The following is a 24,535-nucleotide window of genomic DNA, read 5'->3' on the forward strand; positions in this document are numbered from 1 at the left end:
TACGCCGACGATGCACTGCCTGTATCCAAAACAATGGTGGCCACACACGCTATTGAAATGGGACTGACATTGCACCCTGTGCTGTTCTGTACTGTAGAACAAACTGATGAGATGGTGTATCTTGGTCAAAAACTTGACATGTCATCAATAAAATGCCAATGTTTCAATTAGCAATTGTTGGTTTGTTTTATTTTGAACTGTTACAATTTTATTACATTTCAAACAAGTGGTAAGTTTCTTTTGCGTTTTCGGTCTTTTTGAAGATGGTCAAAATGGTCAAATTTTTCGGTCAAAATGCCCATTTTGCACTGGCCTTTTTAAAGCCAATATCAAGACATCACGTGCAGCTCATTAAAATCATCCCGTACCCCTTGGCTAATCACTGACAGTCAAAACGGCTGTTCAACAGCTGTGCTATGAAGTGACCATTGAAGGTTCAAGTGACCATCCGTGACCGTTTTGTCTGACAGTGAGGACACTATTGTCCACAAATAAGTTCACACATTTACTACACGCAGTGTTATTGTTGATATTTAAAGGTTTCAAAGGTGGTAAGTTTCTTTTGCGTTTCAGTATATATATATATATATATATATATATATATATATATATATATATATATATATATATATATATATATATATCTCCATGGTAAGATCTCCAACCTTTAATTGAACAAACAATGACTTAACGTTGAGTCATTGTTTGTTCAATTAAAGGTTGGAGATCTTACCATGGAGTCATTTGGATTTACTCCCAACCGCAAATCTTTGCTTATATATATTGTTGCGGACGCGGTTAAGATGTTATTTAGACCGAGCGGTGGTGTATTACCGCGACCGAACAGTTATTCCCCGATTAGAACCCGATTCCACCCAAACGTTGGCCGGATCGCACCGCGGCTGCTCAATGAGGGAAAAGACTAAAACGACGAATGCAAAGAGGAAGACGAAGGCAAAGAAAGGTTTGGAAATACTACTAAATTTATTTACTATTTACACACATAAGCAAAAAGAAAGCAGTCACGTTTATTTACAAGCACATAAGACGCAGGTGACTCAGTGAAAATACTAGCTTACCTACAGTCTTAATTAACCCAGGACAGAACAAACAAAAGACAGACTCACGCGGGTAATGATGACAGGAATCGCAGGAGGTGGATGGCTGGAGGTGAATGCTTGGTGGAGCCAACGCGGAGCTTGGTGGAGCTTTGGTGGAGGTGAACGCTTGGTGGAGCTTTGGTGGAGGTGAATGCTTGGTGGAGCCAACACGGAGCTTGGTGGAGCCTTGGTGGAGGTGAACGCTTGGTGGAGCCAACGCGGAGCTTGGTGGAGCCTTGGTGGAGGTGAACGCTTGGTGGAGCCAACGCGGCTGGTGGGGGGTTGGTGTGACGGGTTCTCTCTCCTTCCCTCACAAGCTTCAGGACTCTTTCTCTCTCTTTCTTAGTCCCACCCAGTCCAACAACTTCCTCTCTTGCTTAGTCCAACTCAAGGCCTTTCTGTCTTCTGATCTCCTCCCTCCTCGACTCTCTCTGGGGGCCTCTGCCTCGGGTTATATAAGCCCCACCCTTGACCCTTTTGCGAACCTCCCCAAAACGTTCTCTCTCCGCCCTCTAAAGCCAACCCCTCGTTCTGGGTTGGTCGGCAAGGGCTGGTTCACTCCTCCCCTCTATGACGAGGTGGGGACCCGCCTTTCTTCCCCAACCCTGCCTCGTGGTCAATGGCGGCAATTGGAAGGGAGGTAATTGGCAATGGCACTCGAGGCCTGGCAAAGACGAAAGGGGAAATGGAAGTTTTGGGAGTGGGAATGAAGGGAATCTATCTCTTTCACTGGTGCAATGGAGTATTTCTATTAATGGGAGACACAGCCACACCCTAAAACACAGAATAAGATATAACTATCGAACAGGGGTATTCTATGATTGGCTGAAGTGTATGCTTGTGGACTAATTATGGGACGCCCTTTGACCTTTACACAGTTCCGGAGGCAGGAGGCGCAGAATAACAATAATAATAATAATAAAGCACACAATCAAAAAAAATACAGTCCTCATATCCGCAACAATATATATATATATAGATATAGATATATAGATATAGATATATATAGATATACAGGGTGAGTCATGAGTGGTGCCCGATTTGTTTATATATACACAAAGAATTAAGTTAAGCACCCCTACACAACGAATTAAGGTAAGCACCCCCTAATATATATTCTTTGTGTATATGTATACATTGGCATATATTCTAAGGTATGTGAGATCAAATAATGATTGGTATGACATTAGCAATTATCCATTGATGAAATTGAGTGATCAAAGTGAAAAAAAGTGATTGGTTGAGTCAGTGATCCGATCACGTGGGTCCTACACACGTTATTGACGCAAAGATCGCTAGAGGTCTTCTCAGAACAATGACTGTACGTTAGAAAACATAAACGTCATCCACACTGTCCGTGATGGACCTATAGCTCCATACTTAAATTGAGGTGAAAATATGCCTAAAATTCCCAAAAAATTTCACCTTAAATTATTCAGAATAAAATATTGAAAACGGCATGATTGTTATGTTTTTATGTGACCATAATATCACTTCTCCAGAAAATATAGCAATATCATGGGTATATTACACTGTTTTGACGACAACAAACTTGTAATGTGCGAGGTTGTAAAAAAACGGGGGGGGGTGCTTAACTTAATTCTTTGTGTATATATACATATATATATATATATTGTTGCGGATATGAGGATTGTGTTTTTTTTATTGTGTTGTATTGTATAGTAAATTGTTGTAAATATCACCCTCTGTAAAATGTAATGATTCCTTGTAAATACCTCCTTAGTGTGAAGGTCAAAGGGCGTCTCGGTAGTTATTCCATAAACACCACATTGCAGGACACGATAAAACCCTTGTTCAGTAGCTTATATCTTATTATGTGTCTTAGGGTAAGGCTGTGTCTCCCATTAATTTAAATACTCCATTGCACCAAGTGAAATAAGAGTAGATCCCCTTTCATTTCATTTCAATGGCCAACTGCATTTTGGGCGGTTTTCTGCAACCACCATTGGCCACGAGGCAGGGTTGGGAAAGAAGGGCATGTCTCCACCTCGTCATAGAGGGGAGGAGTGAGCCAGCCCCGAACAACCAACCGAGCACGAGGGGTTTGGTTTGAGAGGGCGGAGGAAGAGCGTTTGGGGGAGGTTCGCAAAGGTTGAGGGGCGGGGCCTATATAACCCGCCGCGGGGTGTCCCCCAAAGAGATGGGCTGGAGAGAAGTGAGAGAAAGGCTGAGCTGAGCTGCGTGGAGAGGTACACGAAAAGGAAGGGTCCAAGAGAAAGCCGAGGAGCTTTTACGAAGCAAGCTACACGAGAGATACAGCAGAGGAGTGCAGCCCCGTTTCAACCAGCCGCGTGAAGCCCTGACGGTGTGCGCTGTAAAGCGGAATACAAGGAGTCGCCGCCCCCCCCCCCCCCGCTTCCCGCCCGGAGTGGACCCGCTTGCTGTGCCCTGTGATCCCACCTGCTCATCCTTTCCAGCCATTCCTGCCTGCAAGTTCCCCATTTTGCCTACGTGAGTTTGTTTTGTTTGTTCTGTCCTGGGTAGTAAACTAAGTCAGTATAAGCTAGTAATTTGCACTGTCACCTGCGTCTCATGTCCCCTGTAAATAAACGTGACTGCTTTCTTTTTGCTTATGTGTGTAAATAATAATAAACCCAGTTACTCTTCTGTACGTCTTCTTCCTCTTTGCATTCGGTCGCTTTAGAGTTTTCCAGATTGAGTAGCTGTGGCGCGATACGGCCAACGTTTGGGTAAATCGGGTGAATCGGGGAAGAACAGTTCGGCCGCGGTTATACCTCCGCTCGGTAAAAATAACATCCTAATCCGCGGACCGTAACAATATATATACGAGGTGTGTTCAAAAAGTATCCAACCTTTGTTCATAAAAAATACTCGTATCCAGATACAACAAACTTATACTAATCTCCTTCAAAGTAGTCCCCTTGGGTTGCCACACACTTCTCCCAACGGTTCTGCCACTGTCGGAAGCAGCGCTGGAACACATCTTTTGGGATGGCGCGCAGCTGGTCCGTCGCATTCCGCATGATGTCTTCTCTGGACTGAAATCTGGTCCCTTTCAGGGGCATTTTCAGCTTGGAGAAAAGCCAGAAGTCACACGGAGCCATGTCGGGAGAGTAGGGAGCCTGACGAAGCACAGGTGTGTTGTGTTTGGCCAAGAAACTCTGTATCAAATGTGAAGAATGGGCGGTGCGTTATCGTGATGGAGCTGCCAATTGCCCTCTGCCCACAGGTCCGGCCGTTTGCGTCGCACAGCGTCACGAAGGCGACGCAGAACCTCTTGGTAATACTCCTTGGTGATGGTGGTGCCGTGTGGTGCGTACTCGTGATGAACCACGCCACTGGAGTCGAAGAAGACGGTCAGCATGACTTTGACATTGCTGCAGACCTGCCTTGCTTTTTTTGGCCTCGGGGATGTTGGATGCTTCCATTGTGATGACTGCAACTTGGTTTCTGGGTCGTACCCATAAACCCAGGACTCATCGCCAGTGATCACTGTGTTGAGGAAGCTGGGATCGCTGTTCACAGTCTCCAGCATGTCCTGTGCGATCTCCAAACGGAGTTGCTTCTGCTCAATCGTTAGCAGCTTTGGTACGAACTTCGCTGAGATTCTCCTGAAGCCCAAATCCTCCTTCATAATAGAATGAACGGATCCAATGCTGACGCCCACCTCGTCTGCAAGTTCTCTGATCGTGATTCGACGATCCTGCATCACCAGGGTCCTCAATTGGTCAATGACGATCTCATTTCGGGATGTTGAGGGCCTACCCGAACGTGCTTCACTCTCCACTGATGTGCGGCCATCTTTGAAGCGGTTGTACCACTCCTTTATCTGTGTGGTGCTCATTGCTTCGTCCCCGAAGGCCTGTTGAATCTTGCAGATCGTTTCCACTTTGGAATCGCCAAGCTTTACACAAAATTTGATGCAGTAGCGTTGTTCAAGTTTTTCCGTCATTTTGTCAAAAACGAAAATCCGACGGCGCTCACTTACACTTCCTCACTCATCCGCGGTCTGCCGTCGAATGACAGCTTCTGCAGGTGGGAAAAAATTCATGCATCCGCAATTGCGCATTAGGATCGCCTACATACGTGCACCAATCAACGCCTCCCTAGCCTCATTTGTTTACGCACGACAAATTAAGGTCGCATACTTTTTGAACACACCTCGTATATATAGATATATAGATATATAGATATATATATAGATATATAGATATATAGATATATATATATATATTTCTGTTAGTTGATTGTTTGTTTGCCATTTGTATTACAGTGTACAAAAAGGTAGAAATAAATGAATGACATGTTTATCTAACCATTTATTCGGGGGATAATTATTCGGGCGCGGGCCCAGAAATCGGGCCCAGAAATCGGGCACGGGCGCTACTTTTGATTCACCATGTATGTACGAGTATCTGTATATATCTGTGCAGTCTCGATGTCACTGAACTATTCCCTCAAACTTTTGTGACATCCTACCAAACTTCTGGCATGCACCTATCTCTCTCGTGTGTACGTCCTCAGTGTATTGTTTTTTAAAATATTTTATTTGTAGTGTAGTTTTTTTTTCCCAACTTAAGTCTCCAACTTCATTTGTTTATAAAATGTAATATCACGTATATTACAAATACATTTGTGCAAAATAATTGTTTGTATTATGATTGGTGTAGACCATGACAAAACAGCACCTCAGGTGCAGTCATCTATCCATATATCTACATGTGAAGGAGACAGATCCTTATATGTGCAGTATAGGTAAACACATGAACCACTGCCTGTCGCGGGGAAGAGGTGCGAGTCTGGTGCGCGGAGGCAGGTGATTGGGTGGGAGGAGGAAGGGGGTGGAGTTAGAGGAGGGAGGGGTGAGGTTGGAGGAGGGAGGGGCAGGAGTGGGATAGGGCAGGGGAAGGAGTGGGATAAAGGAGGGGAAGGGATGGGAGAGTGACCTGGAATTTCCCGGCAACACTGGGTACTTTTCCTGGTATTTAAGTATACTAGGGCATGCCCGTACTATATATAAGCTAGGACGTGCCCGTACGTGGGTGCCCGTTCCTTGCCAAAAAAAAAAAAAAAAAAATTTTGTGTAGGGGTGTGTGTGTGTAAACATCCTAGGGCGTGCCCGTACGTGGGTGCAAAAAAACATGCGTGCAAACAACAACAACAAAAAAAAACTTTGAAACCACGTGGCAGTAACGACCACAGAACCCCCCCCCCTCTATTTACATGAATGGTTTGGTCCATTCGCAACGACCACAGAACCCCCCCCCTCTATTTACATGCAATGGTTTGGTCCATTCGCAACGCCAAAGCGAACGGCGAACGGCTAAATCGCCATAGCTCGGTAAGTACTTGTCCGATTAATTTCAAACCTTGAAAAGGCACATCCTCGGGTCCCCAGCAATATACCTGGCAAGTTTCAAGTATATCGGACCGGTAGTTGTCGAGAAACAGCGGTCACAGACAAACATACACACATACACACATACAAACACACATACAAACAAACACACATACACACATACACACAGAGATTAATGGAATTATAGATAGATGAAAGCATCAATATTGGGAGTGTCCTTATTATGTATATTTTTGATAACCCTACATATCGCTCTAATTATGGCAGCTTATGCAGTCGTCCATCTGTGAGACTGCTGGAGTAGCGTGTTATAGGTGATTGTAGCATGCCCATTATCTTATTGTTTCACAATAAAGGTGCACAATTCTTCTGCACTTTACCTTCTTTATTCTGTGCAGGGCATTTTGAGTGCAAACTGTCCTCAAGTATCAAATGCAAAGCAGCACGTTCAGTCCCAACTCCATCAGCTGCAGAAGGAAGTGATTGACACACAGGTAAGAAGCACAAAGGCCACCCCTGCCCGTTTCCACACTTGCCATCCTACTATCTAAGCGCAGGACCATTTTATTCCAGCACCAGGAAGGTTAATTTTTTTCCATTCCAACATAATAGAGATGTGAAAGTCCTCTTCTTGAAGTGCTTTGTAGTTGTTGCTTAACTATGCTCATTGATAAGTGCGGTTATGGTGAGGGTTAGGCATATATATATATATACATATATATATATATATATATATATATATATATATATATATATATATATATATATATATATATATATTGTTGCAGATCTCGAGCTCGTCGACGTACTGAGGGGGGGTGGGGGTGGGTTAAGCCCTGCTCCCCCTCGAGCTTCGAGTCCGCGAGGCCGCCCCCACGCTATACTCGTGGTGGACGGATTGCTGGCCAATTCCAGCCGCCGAGCCCGCAGCTAACGCGTGGAAGGGTTAACGGTCACAACCCGAGTACCTTCGACACACGCAGCTGTGAGAACGGGGGCTGAACCTCGCACGAGTCACGCTGGTCTTTGACACCCGTGCCGTTGTGCTTTGCGTAACTCGTGCCATTGGCACTATGAACCTGATCGAGCGGTTTTAACTCGTGCAATGCTAGGCCAATGGTGAAAGGACGAAGACGGCCAGGTTGGAAACAAACCACAGGATTTATTCACAAATGTACAATAATCATAGAAAAAGGGACACAGTGGAGAACCTTAACAGCCCTACTTACGTTCCCGGACAAAGGCCCTCAGACTCGTTCGGGGAAGGGGAGGAAGAGGGGAACGCGCACAAAGCCCGGCCGCTTGGTGCAGTTCACCTGGACGGCTCGTTTGGCGATTCCCCCCCAAGGATGGTCGCGGCAGGGACGTCGATCACAGTCGTGCACGTAACGGGAATCCGAGGAGCGTATCCCGAAGTCAGCGAGGCAAAGCGCACATGCAGGGAGTCCAGGCAGAGTTCGTCAGGGCAGAGAGCGCGTTCAGAGTGCGAATCCAGAGAGAGAGTTTGGGGGTCTGGGCCGGGTTTTATAGCCCTCGGAGCCCCCACTAGAATGTTCCACGGGCCTCCACTGGCCGCCGGGGGTCAGGTGTCGCGACAGCCCCTTATTAGTCACTCCCTTTTAGCTCTCATTGGCCGCTGTTATTGACCACTCCCTTTAGCTCCCATTGGCCGCCGTTATTGGCCACTCCCTTTAGCTCCCATTGGCTGTTTGCTGCTTACCAGCCACGCACTCCAGCTCCTCCCTCGGGCCTGCTAGACTTGTCCTAGGCCCATGATATGGCATTCCAGGCTTCAATGAGGCCTACCCTTTCTCTACCTGCCTCAACGCATACTAACACTGGGAAGGAGACTATACTTCACATTTAATAAGAAATAACGAACTAAGCGAGGCTACATGTTGTGGTGCAACTAACTATAGGGGGGTTGCCTTTATTTACAAAAACCGCAACAATATACATATATATATATATTGTATACAATCAATCAAAGCTTGTGGAGGAGTGAGAACACATAACGGAATAAAAACAGCATGAATAGGTAATTGGGTCGGGGTAGGCTTGAGGAGAGTTAATGGGTGTAGAAAATATTATGTTGGTTGGATAAGCATATATAGATTTAGGTAGATCTGCATAGGTAGGTGCTTCATCTGTCGTGATGGGGAAACCTCACCTGTAATAAGTTCTGTCTAGCCCGGTTTGTTCGGATTAAGGTGTATCTTCATCCCCATTACGAGGAATGGGGCATGTTAAATAGTTCTAAGGATTATGCTAACTCCATTGTATGTGAAACCTCTGTGAACATTCCCATGTCCCTTATGGCAATACATCCCACACATTAGTTAGCCCCATTAGTGCACACATGAATTCATCCCCTGCCGCCACAATGACTGAACGGAAAGACAAGCAGGAAGTGGCCGCGCAGTAGTACACCATGGCAAGCAAACATCGCGCAGGCAGGCCGAGAGACATGCACAGAAGGACCCCGTAACACGAGCACCGATTAGAGAGCAGGACGATGAAGGACGTGCCACTCTGACTGGCCACCGACAAATGACGATCACCAAAGGCGCGAACATTCGGCCAGTTGGTGTGGAGGGCGCAAAGGAGGACACAAGGAGCGACGCAGCGGTTGGACGAGAGAATAGGTGACGTCAAGGCATGGGCGGTAAAACGACTGGCAAGCTGACATTTTGCCCTTCTTGTTCCTGGATCCATCCTGCCTGGACCTCTGTCTCGACCTTTCTTCTTGCCTTGTTATTCTGCCCTTGCCTCGCCCTGCTCGTTTGATCCCTTCATCTTCGACTCTCTCGCCATGAACGTTGGGTGCATCGGAGGGCCGTGCCAAATCTGAGGAGGACGTTGCACGGCTGTGGAGGTGGGTTGCACGCCCGCTCGCTCGATTCGCGTGGGAGGCCTTGTCGGGGCCTAGTGTACGGGGGTGCGTCGAGGCCTGTTTGGGCCGACACCGGAGCCGCGCCTGGACGACGTGAATGGACCTGACGACTGATCGAGCTAAGACGCACAAACACAAACACAACGATTTATTTTCTTCATCCTTCCATTGTTCTGTATTTGAACTAAGGTGTGGGGACGTCCCAACTTAGGATTTAGTTTTACCCTTGCGCCCTTTGTTATCGGGTCTGTTAATAAATATTCCTGTTTGTACATTTCACATACGTTTTTGGTTGATTTATTAATTTGCAGGCAAAGACATCGTCGGACCGACAGGTAAGCCGCGGCATTCTCCCCCAACCCCCTGCTCGTGTATGATCCGCCATTGAATTGGAAACGCCTCGTTAAGCTCGATTAGCCATCCGTGGCATACTCTCGGTGTTAACTGAGCCAGCCACAGGACAATATCATGGTTGAGGAGCTCTTTTGAAGCCATCGAGGGAGGAATGGGATTGAACTGACTGAAGAGGTTGGTTCCACGGGTAGGGGAAAAGAGGACCAAATGAGTGGAGGTGAGCAGTTGGTCTGAATTTTTGGAGTCTCACCAGAAGAGAATTACTGGCAGGCCTCATGCACCCGACAGAATCCTTGGTGGGGCAAAGCACAAAACGGGCAGATGGTAGGAGAAAGAGAAACTGCATACCTGTCTGCGATGGGAAAGTTATAGGTTCAGAGGCTCAGTTTCATTGCAGGAGAGATCACTTGACTTCCACGACGTCAAGGTGTGAGGTAGGGGTGCCACTCCAAAGGGAATAGCAGTACTTTATGCTGTGGAAAAAGGCCTGGAAAGTAGTTAAATGTTCGGATGTGCCACGGAAAGACTTTGCATGATGAAGGAGGCCCAGTCGGTGGCTGACTTTCAAGGACAATTTCGATATGTGGTTTGCCGAAGAAATATCATGGCTGATAGTGAGGCACAAAAGTTTGAGTGACTGAACTTCTTCAAGAAGATTGTTGAGGAAGGTGGTCGGAGGATTCACCAGATAGTCCTTTCAGAGAGAGAGTGAAATTGTGAGATTTGTCAGGAATGAAGGGCATCTTCCAAGTTTTTTACCAGCTTGTAATATTTGTCATGGTCTGAAGAGCCCATTTCACATAATCGATCTCAAGAGGCTGCTCCCTGCATATCGGAAATATGAGGGATGTTCCAGGGAGTCAGAAAGATCGATGATTAAGATTAGCAATGGTCTGCATTTGTGAGTGATTTGTGTCAGCAGCTCCTCAATGCAACACTGCCGTGCGGCACTCCAGCCTTGACAGGGAGAGGAGATGAAAGGATCCCGTTGAGAGCCACACGTTGCTTATGAGAGTAGGGGAAGTCAGTAAGCCATGTGTGGAGTTGGCTCTGGATGCCATTGGCAGGGATGACGTATCCCAGGGTTATGCAAGTCTTGGAATCTCCGCTGGTTCTCAAACGTTGCGTGTTCTACATTGGTTAAAGCGTCATCCTGTTACCCCTTATATAATAATCATTAGAGTGTGCCAAAAGCGTTTACATATTATTGACAGACTTTATCAATACCTGGTGACGTCAAGGCACAGGCGGTAAAACGACTGGCTCGGGGTAGGCTTGTTGAGGAAGATAGGACCATTGGGAGATAGAGCCAAAAACGATACATAGCAGGATGTCTCAAAAAGTTGCAAACGGATTTGGACAAAACGTGGTGGACAGGTTGTGTATGTGACGAGGACTAATCGATTCGATGTTGGTGAAGATCTGAATATGGATTCGGATACGAGAATTATTTAATTTTCAAGCGATTCTTCACCATTGAAAGATCTTGTGAAAAGTGATATATAACATGATATTAAAAAAAGTTATGGACGAGTTATGAATAAACTTGGTGGAAGAGTTGGTTTGGTGACAAGAAGAAGCCGATTCAATCTTGGTTCAGGTCCGAATCCAGGTCTGGCCTATCAGTGGGATAGAAAACGTAAACTGTTCAGCCTGGTGGAGGCATGCGCTCTACCGAGTGCCCTTCTAGTTTGTAATGAGTTTTCACCTCTTGTGATTTTTTTTTTTTACGTTTGATCATTAATTGCTGTCCTTAAAATGTAAACAAGTTAAAATCCATCTCTACTAGTCTGAACTTCGTAAAAGTATAAATTTTTTTTATTGGAATCCTGAATCCCAAGAAGCTTTACAGATAAATGTCCACATCTATTTCACTGTGTCCTTCTAAACCCGCGCAAGGAATTGATATCTAAAGGCGCCCCTGACCCCTTTCATCGAAAACTCATTGCTCTCCTTGTTAATTATTTTACATTTTCCCTCAAAGTTTATTCTTTATTTTTGACTAAAATCAAACAATAATTCCTCCCAGCACGTAGGCAAAGGGACTAATGACCGGTTGGAGGCGAAGCGACGGACGTTGTGCCAATATGTGGATGAAGCTGTGGATCTGATGAAGAGGCGAGTCGACAAAATGCAAAAGAGGAGGCTTTTTCTGCTTGAGAAGCAGATCGAGAAGATGCAGCAAAACATGGAGTATCTCCGTAAAGTAGAATCCTCACTGCAAACATCACTGCAGGAGCTGGAGGCCATTTCCTTTCTGGGGGTGAGTTTTCAAATGTTGTAATGTTTAATTGAAATGGTTCAAGAAAGCTGTATCAAGTCTGTTTAATCCTGTACGTTCATGCGTTGAGAGCCTCTTGCAGGTGAATGTCGAGGACAATGCTTTGTACAGTGAATTTAACGTATGATGTACTTTACAACTTTTTTTATACAAGATCTCTCATGGAAGAGCTAGGACACAGAACACATCAGAACACAACATAACAAAGGGAACAGCAGGAGGAAGGGGAAACACCAATACCAAGGCGGAGGGAGAAAGTAGACGGAAGCGGACAAATACGGGACGCAAGTAACGATGAGGGTTAAGGGAAAACGCAAGGGGTGCACAAAATGGATACATAAGCAAAATTTTGAGAGATGTGGTGAGGTTTAATGGACATAGAAAAGATCATGGCTTTGGATGGGGGATGACTTGAGATGGTGCTGAACAGCTGTCTTGAAGACCTGGAGGAAAGAATTGGATTAAAGAGAGTGTGTAAGGCAGTTCCACAGGCAGGAAAAGAGAGGAATAAATGAGTGGAGGTGACCTTGATTGACTCCTGGCGGAGGAGTCAAACTGTGCATCAATAACCTCCCAAACCCCAAGAGTAACTCCGGCTGCGACTTCTATTCCCCTCTGCTCACAACTCCTGTTTGTCTGTGTGTTGTACCATCCTCCGAACTTTGATGACTACATCTACATCTCTCTCAGACAACATGCACCAACTTTTAACCACTCATCCCAACTCTCTCTCCCATATGTGGTGATTTCAATTGTCACCATGGCTGATTGTTGTTACCTCTCTCAACAGCCATGGCACTTCTGCAAAGGACTTATTTGACTCCATAGGACTGACTAGATCTGTAAACTTCCCACCTGGAATTCTGTGAGTGGCAAGTCCTCCCTTCTGGATTTAGTTATGACCAACTTCCCCACCCTCCCCCAACCCCTCCACCCATCCCCCAATGTATCTTGCTCTCCCTCTGCCCCAATTGGTTCATCTGATCATGTGCTTGTTAAGGTCAACAATCAACATCTCTGGCCATTCTCGGAGAACAGCCTCAGAGCCGAGGAGTCTGGCATTTCACTCAGGCCGACTGGCACGGTCTGTAAGCAGCCATCAATCATCTGGACTGGTCTCCTATATCTACCATGCCTGATATTAATTCAGGCTGGGAATTCTTCCACGGAAACCTGCTCTCCTTTATGCACAGATTAATCCCATCTCATCTTCAGTTATCATACCCATTACCCATCCCAACGATGGTACACTAAATCTTGTGGTGGGGCAGTTGCCTTGAAACAACTTCCATTCTCCTCCTGGAAGGCGAATCAGATCATTCCACAAAGCCTGTAACAAGTGTGTGTCCACTCTCAGAAGAGCCAGAAAACAACATCTGTCCAACCTCAAGAATGAACTTTCAAACTTGTCTCCCTCCTCTAAAACCTGGTGGCGCTTCGTTAAGTTTGTTTCCGGTGTATTATGGGCCCTTCCGGCCCCTTCCATCCCTACCCTCTCTTCAAATGGCACCACAGCCGACTCCGCTCATGAGAAGGCCGAATGCCTCTATTCTGTGTTTGTTTCCAAATATTGTGTCCCTAACCCATTTTATCTGTACACACCCTTCCTAGTCACACCCAACTGCTCCTGGACTTTGTGTATTTTGCATTTGAGAATGTGTAGAGGGTTCTGGCAATCCTAGACTGATTCTGCAACTAGACCTGATGGCATCAGATCACGTGTCCTAAAAACCCGCTCTGCTGCTCTTGCACTTCCGCTCTCTGCTATTTTCACATTGCCATTTGTCCTCGATCATCTTCTATCTGCTTGGAAGTCAGCCAACATCAATATATTATATAAAATATGAAAAAAGGATCGCTTTAACTACAGACCGATTGGCCTACTTCCATTCATCAGCAAGGTTATGGAATCCATCAAAGGAGGCATAAAATAATTTCTTTGCTCCAATAACCTCATCTCAGATCATCAATTAGGATTCATACCATGTCACTCGACATTGTACATGCTGCTTCTACTCTCCCAACAATGTAAGGAGGCTTTCAATGTCAGACACGAGATCAGGGCCATTTCTCCAGACATATATCGAGCTTTCGATACAGTCTGTCATCCCGCCTTGCTCTCCAAACTCTGCCGATGGCCTCCATGGCCAACTCCACTCTTGAATTACTGACTTCCTCCATTTTGGTAGCCAATGTGTGGCTCTCAATGGAACCCTTTCTTCTCCTCTCCCTGTCGAGACTGGAGTACCCAAGGCAGTGTTCTTGGCTCCATCCAATCCTAATCTTCATCAATGATCTCACTGACTCTCTGTAACATCCTCTTTATCTATTTACCGATGACACAATTCTCTCCCTCATCCTTCAAACCGATAGGCAGAAGCCTCTTCCTTCTCTTCAGACCTTGACAAAATCACAAGCTCGTCAAATACTTGGAACATGTATTTTAATCCAGAGAAATCACACATACTCACTCTCTCTCTCTCTCGCCCCCTGCTGGGATGTTGTGAGTTGGGTGTGGCATCATGGCGGCAGTGTACGTGCGTGTGTAGTTCGTTTTTGTGTTTCTGTGTTTTGTTCGTTTATCGTCTTCCTCTTTTCTAGTATTCTCTGTTCTCCCTTTTCCCTTCTCCTCCTTTTCCCTCCAGCCCCCCCCCTCAACCTTCGTTTTTGTTTCCCTCCTTATCTTTGTTATTTGTGTTGATTCGTCGTGTTTGTTCTCCCTTGTTCTTTTACCTTCCCCATTCCTTTTCAAGATGAGAGAGACAGAGAGCCCACAACGTGTGGTTTAGACGAGAGAGGCAGCATTAATCGTTTCATAGAAAGAAAGGTGTGTCGAGTGACTTTTCGAGGGCCCCCTTTGGTGCCTGGAAATGACGTCATACAGCGCCTGGAGATGGAATAGGAAAGCAGCGGTGTACAATAGGCAAGATGGCGGTAAGTTTATCTTATGTTAACCTGTTGCCGTGTACGTCACTTTGTGAGATGTAGTGCCTGGAGATGTCCCACTTGTATCAATACTTGAAGCTCGTTCCATGGTTGTATCTCTTGCCTTGGTGACCATTTTATAAACCATAACAGCACATCCAATGGTTCATGTGCAAGGATCTGTACCATGTTCTGAGTTGACCTGTTTCAGCACTTGTAGTTTATGGAATTATTCGACAAGGTGAGCTGTGCTGTGCATTTGATATTGTTGCGAATATGGAATTTGGCCTCCATACCCGCTTGTAAATATTCCCCTATTTTCCCCAATACTCCCCAACTATCCCCAATCCCCCATTCCCTAGTCCCATTGTCTGTAAACAACAATCAGTAGAGCCGACCTTCCCCTTTTTCCCCCATTAAATGTCGTGCCCAGGTCCACCGCACCACACGTAGACCACTTTCGGACATCTTGCTAGTTATTCTTAGTCTATGTCAGTTAAGGCCTCGTTGCCATTAATTATGACTCTTCGTTGCACCAGAATGTGATTATATGGCACCAGTAGTGAGTTTAGGACCTTTCCCATACCTCCTCCCATCTTCTTCCCCGTCTACAACAACAGAGGGGCACGGCGCTGCGCGGGGGGGAGTGTGCGTCCTCCCACCGGCTCGGTTAGCCGCCATCGACAATGCGCTCCAGACAACGCGCTCCAGACCATGCGCTCCACGGGGTTACCACAAAGGGGCTCCTTGTCAGCTCCTCGTCAAGGGCGGAGCCGGTAACCCCCCCGCACGCACCCAATGAGAAGCAACGTGCCGATTCCACGAGGCGGAGCTAACGAGCCGAGGGCGTGTCACTCCCCGCCGGATATACGCGGCCCCGCGCCGGATGTGACGTCAGATGCGCCCCCAGCTTGAGACGAAAAGACGCCACCTCGAGCGCTGTGCAACCTTCCGCATCTCTGGACCGGACCGGGTCGATCCTGCCCTGAGCCCAGGTGCACCTGGAGCCATCGACAACCGCTTTCCTGCCATCAACCCCCGTGTGAGTCAGCCTTGTCCCGTTTACCTGTCGTCTGTTGGGGTTAATATAAGGTTGTGTTTAAGTGCCTATCTTCCTTTGCTGTCCCTCTCGTCCCTGTAATCTGACCTTCCGTAACGAATATAATCTCCTCCGGAGGTCTTGAGAACTGAACCCTTGGAGTCGTGTCATTTGAAACCCAGCCATGTGTCTGTTCCTTCATTGACCTAGCATCGCGCGACTAGTCAACGTTCGGGTATAATATCGAGTATAATCTTGTGCAGACGTGGTCATCCCAAAACCGCTCGGTGAATAACATCCAAGCCACGTCTGTAACAATTGGTGTCGAGGAGTGGAATTCGAACCCGGGACTAAATTTATTAGGCCCAAATTTGTAACAAGTAGAATCGATTCGGAGCGCGTTTCCCGCGCGAAATTATAACGGCGAAATTTGAATTTGTTTTACGAAAATAAAAAAAAAACCGAATTTTGAAAGTCGCGCTATGGCGGATCAAGACAGCTGGGGTCCCGTAAAGGAGAGTGAGGTAGGGTCGATCCAGGACCAAATTGAGGGACAAGAGGAGAGCGAAGCAGTGAGGGCGGCAGGTTCGCAAAATAGCGCCGTCACGCACGAAGTAGCGGGCGCGCAAAATGGCGCCTCGCAAGAGCGCGTGGTAGCCGAGGCCGCTGTATCAACGGGCTTTAACATGCAGCCGATTGACATGCAGGCCCTCATTGCGCAGTTACAGGCAGCTGTACAGATGAGTATGGAGAGCCAAATTGAGCGATTGGGTGAGCGGTTGGGGAACCGGATGGATGCTCAGGGTGAGCGATTGGAGGACCAAATGGGGGTAATGGGGAACCGGATGGATGCTCAGGGTGAGCGATTGGAGGGCAAAATAGGGGTAATGAGGGACGAAGCGAGGGGTACCGGTGAGGGATTAGACAAGAAATTAGAGGGGTTAGACAATGGGATAGAAGGGGTGAAACATGGGTTAATGGGGGTAGAAAACAGAATGGCCGCTCAAGAGAATCAGATAGAGGGAGTGAAACATGGGTTAACGGGGGTAGAAAACAGAATGGCCGCTCAAGAGAATCAAATGGAAGGGATGCAGAAAGGGTTAGAGGGGTTAGAAAACACCATGGAAGGCAAATTGAGGGACATGAGGGACCAAGCGGAAAGGGAAGTTAACCAAATGGGGCAGCAGATAGAGGGGGTCAGAATGGGGGTAGAAACCAAACTGGATGCTCACAGGGAGGAAATGGAGCAGATGAGGGTGGCATCTGGGCAGGAGATGCAAGTGATGGGAGAAGAGATCAGAAGAGGTGTGAGTGAGGAGGTCGGAGGAGTGCGCGAGGAGGTGAGGCACTGTAAGGAGCGCATGGAGAAGGAGGTGAGAAAGGGGACTGTAAAATTGCAAGGGGGTATAGAGGAGTTGACGCTGGGAGTAGAACAACTGACAGTGGGACAAAAGGAGTTGGGGGACCAGGTAAAGAAGAACACAGCGGTAATAGAGGGTTTAAAATCGACACAGAAGGAGATAAAAAAGGACGTAGGGGTAATTAAAAAAGAGTGTCAGACGGTACATGAGAACCTGACGAGGAAAATGGACAAGGTGGTAGAGGTGATGGAGGTTAAAGAGCGGGAGGTGCGGGAGCACATATAAAAAAATAAAGTGGAGTTAGAGGAAGAACTTAAAGGGGCGCACGAAGAGATGAAGGAAATGAAGCAAAAATTAGAAGAAGTGGAAGAAGGGGTGAGCGAAATTAAGAAGCGACGGAGAGAGGATAAGAAAGAGATAAAGGAGGAAGTAAAAGAATTGGTCCAAAGTCTGTGTTCGGATCGTGATGATGTGCTCATTAACCGGATGAGGGATTCGCAGGTGATGGAGGAGAAGCGAAGAGAAAGAGAACCCGGTGTAAGTGGTGACCAATATGGTCGTGCGTATGATGCGCCAGGTGATTTAATAAGCTTGGGGGTCGAGATAGACCCGGATGTTCGTGAGAGGCCACGAGTGAGGTGTATGGCTGGTCCGGAGGGTATGGAACGAGAGGTGCGAGGTGTGGGTGAGCAAGGTTGTGGTGGTATGGAATGGGTAGCGGGTTGCGGGGGTGTGACCCATGCATCGACACCAACAGGGGTAGTTGTTGGAGGGACCGGGGAGGCACGAGAGCCCCTTGGGGGTAATGTACTGTGGGGGCCCGACCGGTTCGGCCCTGCGCTGACCCCGCAAGGGGCGACGCACGGGGTCCGGCCGGCGGGCAACGACTCGCATTCGAGGTGGTCCCACAAGGTCCCACTCGCGCCGTATGACGGCAAGAGTGATCTACGCGCGTACCTGGCGCAGTTCGACTGTGTGTGTAAGGGTAACGGTTGGGGTGAGGACGAAGGTGGAGTACACCTGGTGGCCGCATTGCGCGGCGCGGCGGCGGAGGTGCTGACGGCATTACCAGCGGGTGCTCTCACCCTGCCAGCCCTCCGCGACGCCCTAATTAATCGATTTGGAATAGAACAGCAGAGCGAGCTTGTTAAAGCTCAGCTCGCGCTGCGAAAGCGCAAGCCCCAGGAAGCCATCGGGGAACTTGCCCACGACATTCGCCGCGCAGTGGGGATCGCACATGCTAGCATGGCAGCGGATTCCCGGGAAAGCCTGGCGCTGGACCATTTTATCCAGGCCCTCCCGGACATTGAGCTCCGGCAACAGCTCGCCATGTGGCGCCCGCAGACTCTGAGCCAGGCGGCTGACGCTGCGGCCCGTTGGGAAGCAGCGAGGCCCCTGGCCCGGGGGGGCGAGCGTCTCGCAATGGCGGTCCGCCAGGTGGGACCCCCGATGGAGGGCGGACCCCTTAGGGGGCCCGCCCACGACGTGGGTCCTGACCTGGCGGGCATGGTCCGGAGGCTGGTGGACCAGCGCCTGGCAGGACCTGGACCATGGCAGGCGGCCCCGGAGGTGGCCCGCGGTGGACCACGAGCGGGTAATCCAATTCGGACCTACAGGGGGGGGAATTTGGAATTCCGGAGGCAAGCACCTTATCAGGTGAGGTGCTATACCTGCAACCGCCCGGGTCACCTGGCGCGGCACTGTCGAAACGCGCGCCGGGATGATCCCCGGCAGTTGAGGTCCTCAACTCCGCCCAGGGGGGAGCGGGTTAGCCGACCCCAGACACCCCCCCGCCAGACCCCGGGAAACTAGAAGGTGTCGGGCACGTAGGGCGGTGTTCGGCAGTAGAGGATGGAGGAGAGCCCTCATTGACGCGACAGGTCATTTATTGTGGCCAAATTGGAACCGGTAGCCTGACAATTAGATGCAAAATTGCCGGCGTAGGGGTAGACGCCGTAGTGGACACAGGAGCTAGCGCCACGATCATCAGCCCTGTGGTCCTTGATTCGAGCGCAGGTGGCTGGGATAAGATCCAGCGCCTGCAAAATTATAGTTTGCAGCTTGCTACCGGGGTAACGGCCCCGATCATAGGGCGTGGTTCTGTGACCCTCAAGTTAGGGTCGGTAAGGAGGGAGATAGATGTTTGGGTGGCGGAGGTGTGCGACCCATGTTTAATAGGGTTGGACCTGTTGACTGCCAGCGGTTGTAAAATCGACTTGTGCCGGGGGATCCTGCAGGTGGGAGTAGAAGAGCTGCCGTTAGGGGGAGTGAGCACGGCCGAGAGAGCGGAGCTGGAGGCTTCCGAGGCCGTGACCATCCCCCCAAGGGCCGAGGCGATAGTGCCGGCCCGGTGGGCAGCTCGCCCAACATGGCAGGAGTCCTGCGGCCTGGTCGAACCGGTGGCAGCGCAGTCCATACCGGGTTTAATCGTGGGCCGCACCCTTGTAAAAACGGACGGACCGGTAGTGGCCGTCCGAGTAATAAATATGAGTACAGAACCACGCACTATAGTAAGGGGCACGAGGGTAGCTGGCTGCACCCCCGTTGAGGAAGTCGCGACAGTGAGGGGCGAGAACGTCCAGCCGAGCCGACCCCGGGGGGAGCCTTCAATAACAAGTAGGAATTGGCCCGATCCCATTTGCGAGATGGTAAATCGTAGCAGTGTAGAGTTGGGAGGTACCCAGAGGGAGGCCTTACACAAACTGGTTGGGTCCCATTTGGACCTCTTCTCCCTGTCCACCGAGGATATTGGACGTACGGGCCTGGTGAAACATCAGATCCACACCGGTGAGGCCCGGCCTATTCGTCAGGCCGCCCGACGGCTCCCTTGGAGCAAGAGGGCGGAAGCTGACGAGCAGGTTGAAAAAATGCTCGACGCAGGTGTGATCGAGCCCTCGGGAAGTCCTTGGATGTCACCTGTTGTGCTGGTCAAAAAGAAGGATGGGACCACGCGGTTCTGCGTGGACTATCGCCAGCTAAACAACGTGACACTCAAGGACTCATATCCCCTGCCAAGGATTGATGACACCCTCGATGCCGTTGCGGGCTCAAATTGGTTCACAACTTTGGACCTCAAGAGTGGGTATTGGCAGGTGGAGATGGATAGGGCAGGGAAGGAGAAAACGGCATTTTCCACAGGTAAGGGACTGTATCAGTTTACTGTGATGCCGTTTGGTTTGTGTAACGCCCCCGCCACCTTTGAAAGATTGATGGAGCATGTACTAGGCGGCATGCCATGGCAGTCATGCCTGGTGTACCTGGATGACGTCCTGGTACATGCCCAAACGTTCCCCCAGGCAGTAGCTAATTTGGACCAGGTGTTCGGGTGCCTCAGACAGGCAGGGTTGAAGCTGAACCCGAGCAAGTGCACTTTGTTTGCAAGAGAGGTGGCCTATCTAGGTCACGTGATTGGCCGCGAGGGGGTAAAAACGGACCCAGACAAAATTAAAGCGGTAGAGGAGTGGCCCGCACCACGTACCATCAAAGAGGTGCGGGGATTTTTGGGACTCTGCTCCTACTACCGGCGCTTTGTGGCGAAATTTGCGGAGTTGGCCCGTCCCCTCCACCGGCTTACGGAGAAGGGGACGCGATTCAATTGGACACGGGAGTGCCACGAGGCCTTCCAAAAATTGAAGGGGTGTTTAACATCCGCACCCCTTCTAGCTTACCCCACTAGTGACGGGACATTTACCCTGGACACGGATGCGAGCCAGGAAGGATTGGGCGCAGTTTTGTCTCAGACACAGGAGGGCGTGGAGAGAGTGATTGGTTATTATAGTCGGGCCTTAAGTAGGCCCGAGAGAAATTATTGCGTCACTCGCAAAGAGTTATTGGCTATGCTGGCTGCCATGAACCATTTCCACCCGTACTTGTACGGGCGGAAATTTTTGGTTAGAACTGACCATTCCTCCTTGCAATGGCTCCTTCGGTTCAAGGAACCGGAGGGCCAAATTGCAAGGTGGTTGGAAAAGTTGCAGCAGTACGATTTTGATGTGGCCCATAGGGCCGGGAAGGCCCATGGTAATGCGGACGCACTCTCTCGGCGTCCTTGTCTGGGAGAAAACTGCAAATTTTGTGCGAGACACGAGGAGAGGGAACAATTGGGTGATTCGGACCCGACCCTCGTTGTCCGGGCAACCCGGGTGAGAGGGCCAATTTTGCCACTAACTGCAGATGAGGAATTCGGAACTTTGGCATGGAGCACGGCCCAGCAGGAGGATCCTGTCCTGGGGCCAGTGTTCAATTGGGTCAAACTGGGGCAAAGACCAAAGGGGGAAGAGGTCACCCCCCTCGGGGCACAAACAAAGGCATATTGGGCTCAGTGGCAGACCCTGGAATTGAAAGGCAACATCTTGTATCGCAAGTGGGTGGAGGTTCCCTCAGATCGAACTTCCTGGCTGGTGATAGTCCCTGACAAATTCAAGAACGTCATATTGCAACAGGTGCATGGTACCCGCTCCGGCGGCCATTTGGGCAGGACAAAGACAATATCTCGGGTCCGCCGGAGGTTCTATTGGGTGAATATGGGGCGCGACATACAGGACTGGTGTCGGAGATGCGACGCCTGTTCTGCCAAAAAGGGACCAGCACGGAGGATGAGGGCCCCCCTTCAATTACATCAGGTGGGGGCCCCCCTTGAGCGGGTGGCTATGGATATTCTAGGACCGCTGCCCCGCACCCGCCAAGGTAATAAGTATATCCTCGTGGTAATGGACTATTTCACCAAGTGGCCGGAGGCCTACGCCCTCCCCAACCAAGAAGCAGGGGTGGTAGCGCAGGCCTTCGTGGAAGGATTTGTGTGCCGGCATGGGATTCCACAGGAGTTGCACACCGACCAGGGACGAAATTTTGAGAGCAAATTGCTAAAAGATGTGTGCAGTCTCCTGTCAATTCGGAAAACCAGAACAACGCCTTTAAGACCTCAATCTGACGGGATGGTGGAAAGATTCAATCGAACTCTAATCCAACAACTGGCACTGTTCACCGCCACCCGTCAGGATGACTGGGACGAACATCTCCCTTACTTGCTCATGGCCTACCGAACCAGCCAGCACGGGGCCACCGCATGCAGTCCAGCGTTGCTTATGTATGGGCGGGAGTTACGGGCTCCCGCCGACTTGCTATGCGGTCCCGTGCCAGACACAGTGGTTAACCCGCCGAGGGAGGGGTACGCACGTCACCTAGAGGAAGGCATGGAGCTAGTCCATGCCTTCGCCCGCCGCCAACTCCATCTGGCGGGGGAAAAGATGAAGCGCAGGTACGACGACCGGAGCCAGGGGAGTCAATACGCTCCGGGGATGAAGATTTGGTTCTTTAATCCCCGGAGGCGGAAGGGAAGGTGCCCAAAACTCACCTCCCCCTGGCAAGGCCCAGGAGTCGTCCTGTCGCAAATCTGTGACGTGGTCATTAAGATCAAAATGGGGCCACGAGCCCTCCCTCGGATCGTCCACGCCGACCGGATAAGACCTTACACCGGCGAGCAGGCGCCCCCGTGGATTGCCTCGGCTTTAGATGCCGAGGCGGGACCCAGTACCTCTGAATAAGGGGGGCTTATTAGTGCCAGAGGACTGGGGGATTGAGGAGCGATGTGCCCGGTGGGTAAGAGTGGCATCCCTGCCACCCTGCCCAAGGGGGGGCAAAGGAGCAATAGCTTATGGGGTGTATGGCAGTGAAAACTAGCCCGGGTGGGTTAGGATATGGTGTGTAGGGATCTAGCGAGGATTGACATTAGGTGACGTTAAGTTTAGTTAGTGACTGATACCTGTAGTAGGGACGCAGGTAGATTAGTGTGGATGATAATGACGAGGGAGCGCAATAGTTTAAAGGGACGACTGGGAAGCGCAAGTTTCAGAAGGGAGTAGTTAGCTGAGATGATGCCGTGTTTGTGAGAATTGAACAGGTGTGATTGCACAGGTGTGCAACTGGACAGGTGTGTGGAGCAGTGTATGAGTAGTGAGTGTGTGGATCAGCGCGAATGCGCTTGGGGAGAGAAGGGTGCAGGTGGCACCAGGTGTGAGAGCACAGGTGTGCAGGTACAGGTGTGTGGAGAGAGTTGGAGTGAGTGGTACGGAGTGGTGTGCAAGGTGCGAAGGTGTGGATGGGGGAAGAGTGGACCCCTTTCACGAGTACCCGGGGCGGGTAGTGTAAGTGTTAGGTAGAGGGTGCAGGTAAATTGTGGTTGGATATTGGCATTTGTGGTGCGGTTGCAGAATGGTATTGTGGATGGGTGCATTAGTGTTGTGGAAATGGCTGGGCGTGTAGCCTGTTAGTGTGTGTAGTTGGTTGGGCACTCCACCACTGTGAGGATGTCGGCCAGGTGAGGCCGCAGGTGGGCTCTGGGAGCCGGTAGTTGTGAGTGGGTGCCTGAGGATCCCGGGTGTGGATCGGGCAGCCCAGTGCCAGAGAGGGCACGGAGTGGGGAGAGCGCCAGAGGGCCTTCCCCAGGTAGATAGGTTAGGGTAAGGAACAGGTAAGCTCGGAGGCAACTACAGTGGTGGAGGTGTGCAGGTGGGTAGACCCGCTGGGAGAGGTACACGCCACAGCCCAGAAATTGTGCGAGGGCACCGGGAGATGAATCGGGGGAGTGAGACCCCAAATTGAAGAGCACCACAGTTTGGCCAATGGGAATTGGTTTTTAGAACCCATAGTGTAAGAGGGCCAATGGTTTGGCCGGAGAAAGACCCCGGGTAGTGTAAAGTTGTTAAAGTCATTTAGGAGATAGTTAGGATTGATGAACCTGTCGCACCATACGCAGCCACTTACCTGAGGTGATGATGATGACTCCACACCTGTGTTTTCTTGGTTTGTAGCAGGAAATGAGATTGCTGTGGATTTGTGAGATGCATCACGACGTGGATGAGACATTGGGGTGATTCCATCTCTCCCTCCCTAGGAGGGACTGATGATGAATTGGTAATGGCAAATTTTGATGTTGAGTTGAAAATGGCAAATTTTGATGAGAGTTGAAAATGGCAAATTTGATTGGTTAGGAGGGAGAGAAGACGAATTTGGTTTATGGGAGGAACGGGGAAGACAGTAGGGATGTTTGTTGATTTGTAAAGTAGATGTTTATGGGTAGTGTTGTGTTTTGTGGATGCAGTAAGGGGTAAGGGAGGGGCCATGTAGGTTACCTGGTGGGGGGGGGGCGTACGATAGGAACGTACCTGTCTCACCTGGTTCCCATGTGCCCCCAGTGTGCATCATCTTGTATTGCGTGCACTTTTGCGCCCTTACCACCTTAC

At 49.5% G+C, this 24,535-nt stretch overlaps 1 protein-coding gene across 8 annotated transcripts in view; it reads left to right on the forward strand.

The window, feature by feature from the left end:
• Positions 1-24,535, forward strand: part of LOC144889584 (E3 ubiquitin-protein ligase Midline-1-like) — an 86,653-nt gene that overhangs the window by 20,268 nt on the left and 41,850 nt on the right. For all 8 annotated transcript variants that reach the window (XR_013621895.1, XM_078770372.1, XM_078770376.1 and 5 more), the window contains exons 3-4: positions 6,840-6,935; positions 11,718-11,951. Coding sequence is in view for 7 of the 8 variants with exons in the window: in XM_078770372.1 (XP_078626498.1) it covers positions 6,840-6,935; positions 11,718-11,951 (330 nt within the window). In the remaining variant the exon portion in view is untranslated. The remainder of the gene's footprint in view (positions 1-6,839; positions 6,936-11,717; positions 11,952-24,535) is intronic.

Source organism: Myxine glutinosa, chromosome 1 (genome assembly GCF_964187855.1).
Source record: "Myxine glutinosa chromosome 1, kmMyxGlut1.1, whole genome shotgun sequence".
Taxonomy (NCBI): domain Eukaryota; kingdom Metazoa; phylum Chordata; class Myxini; order Myxiniformes; family Myxinidae; genus Myxine; species Myxine glutinosa.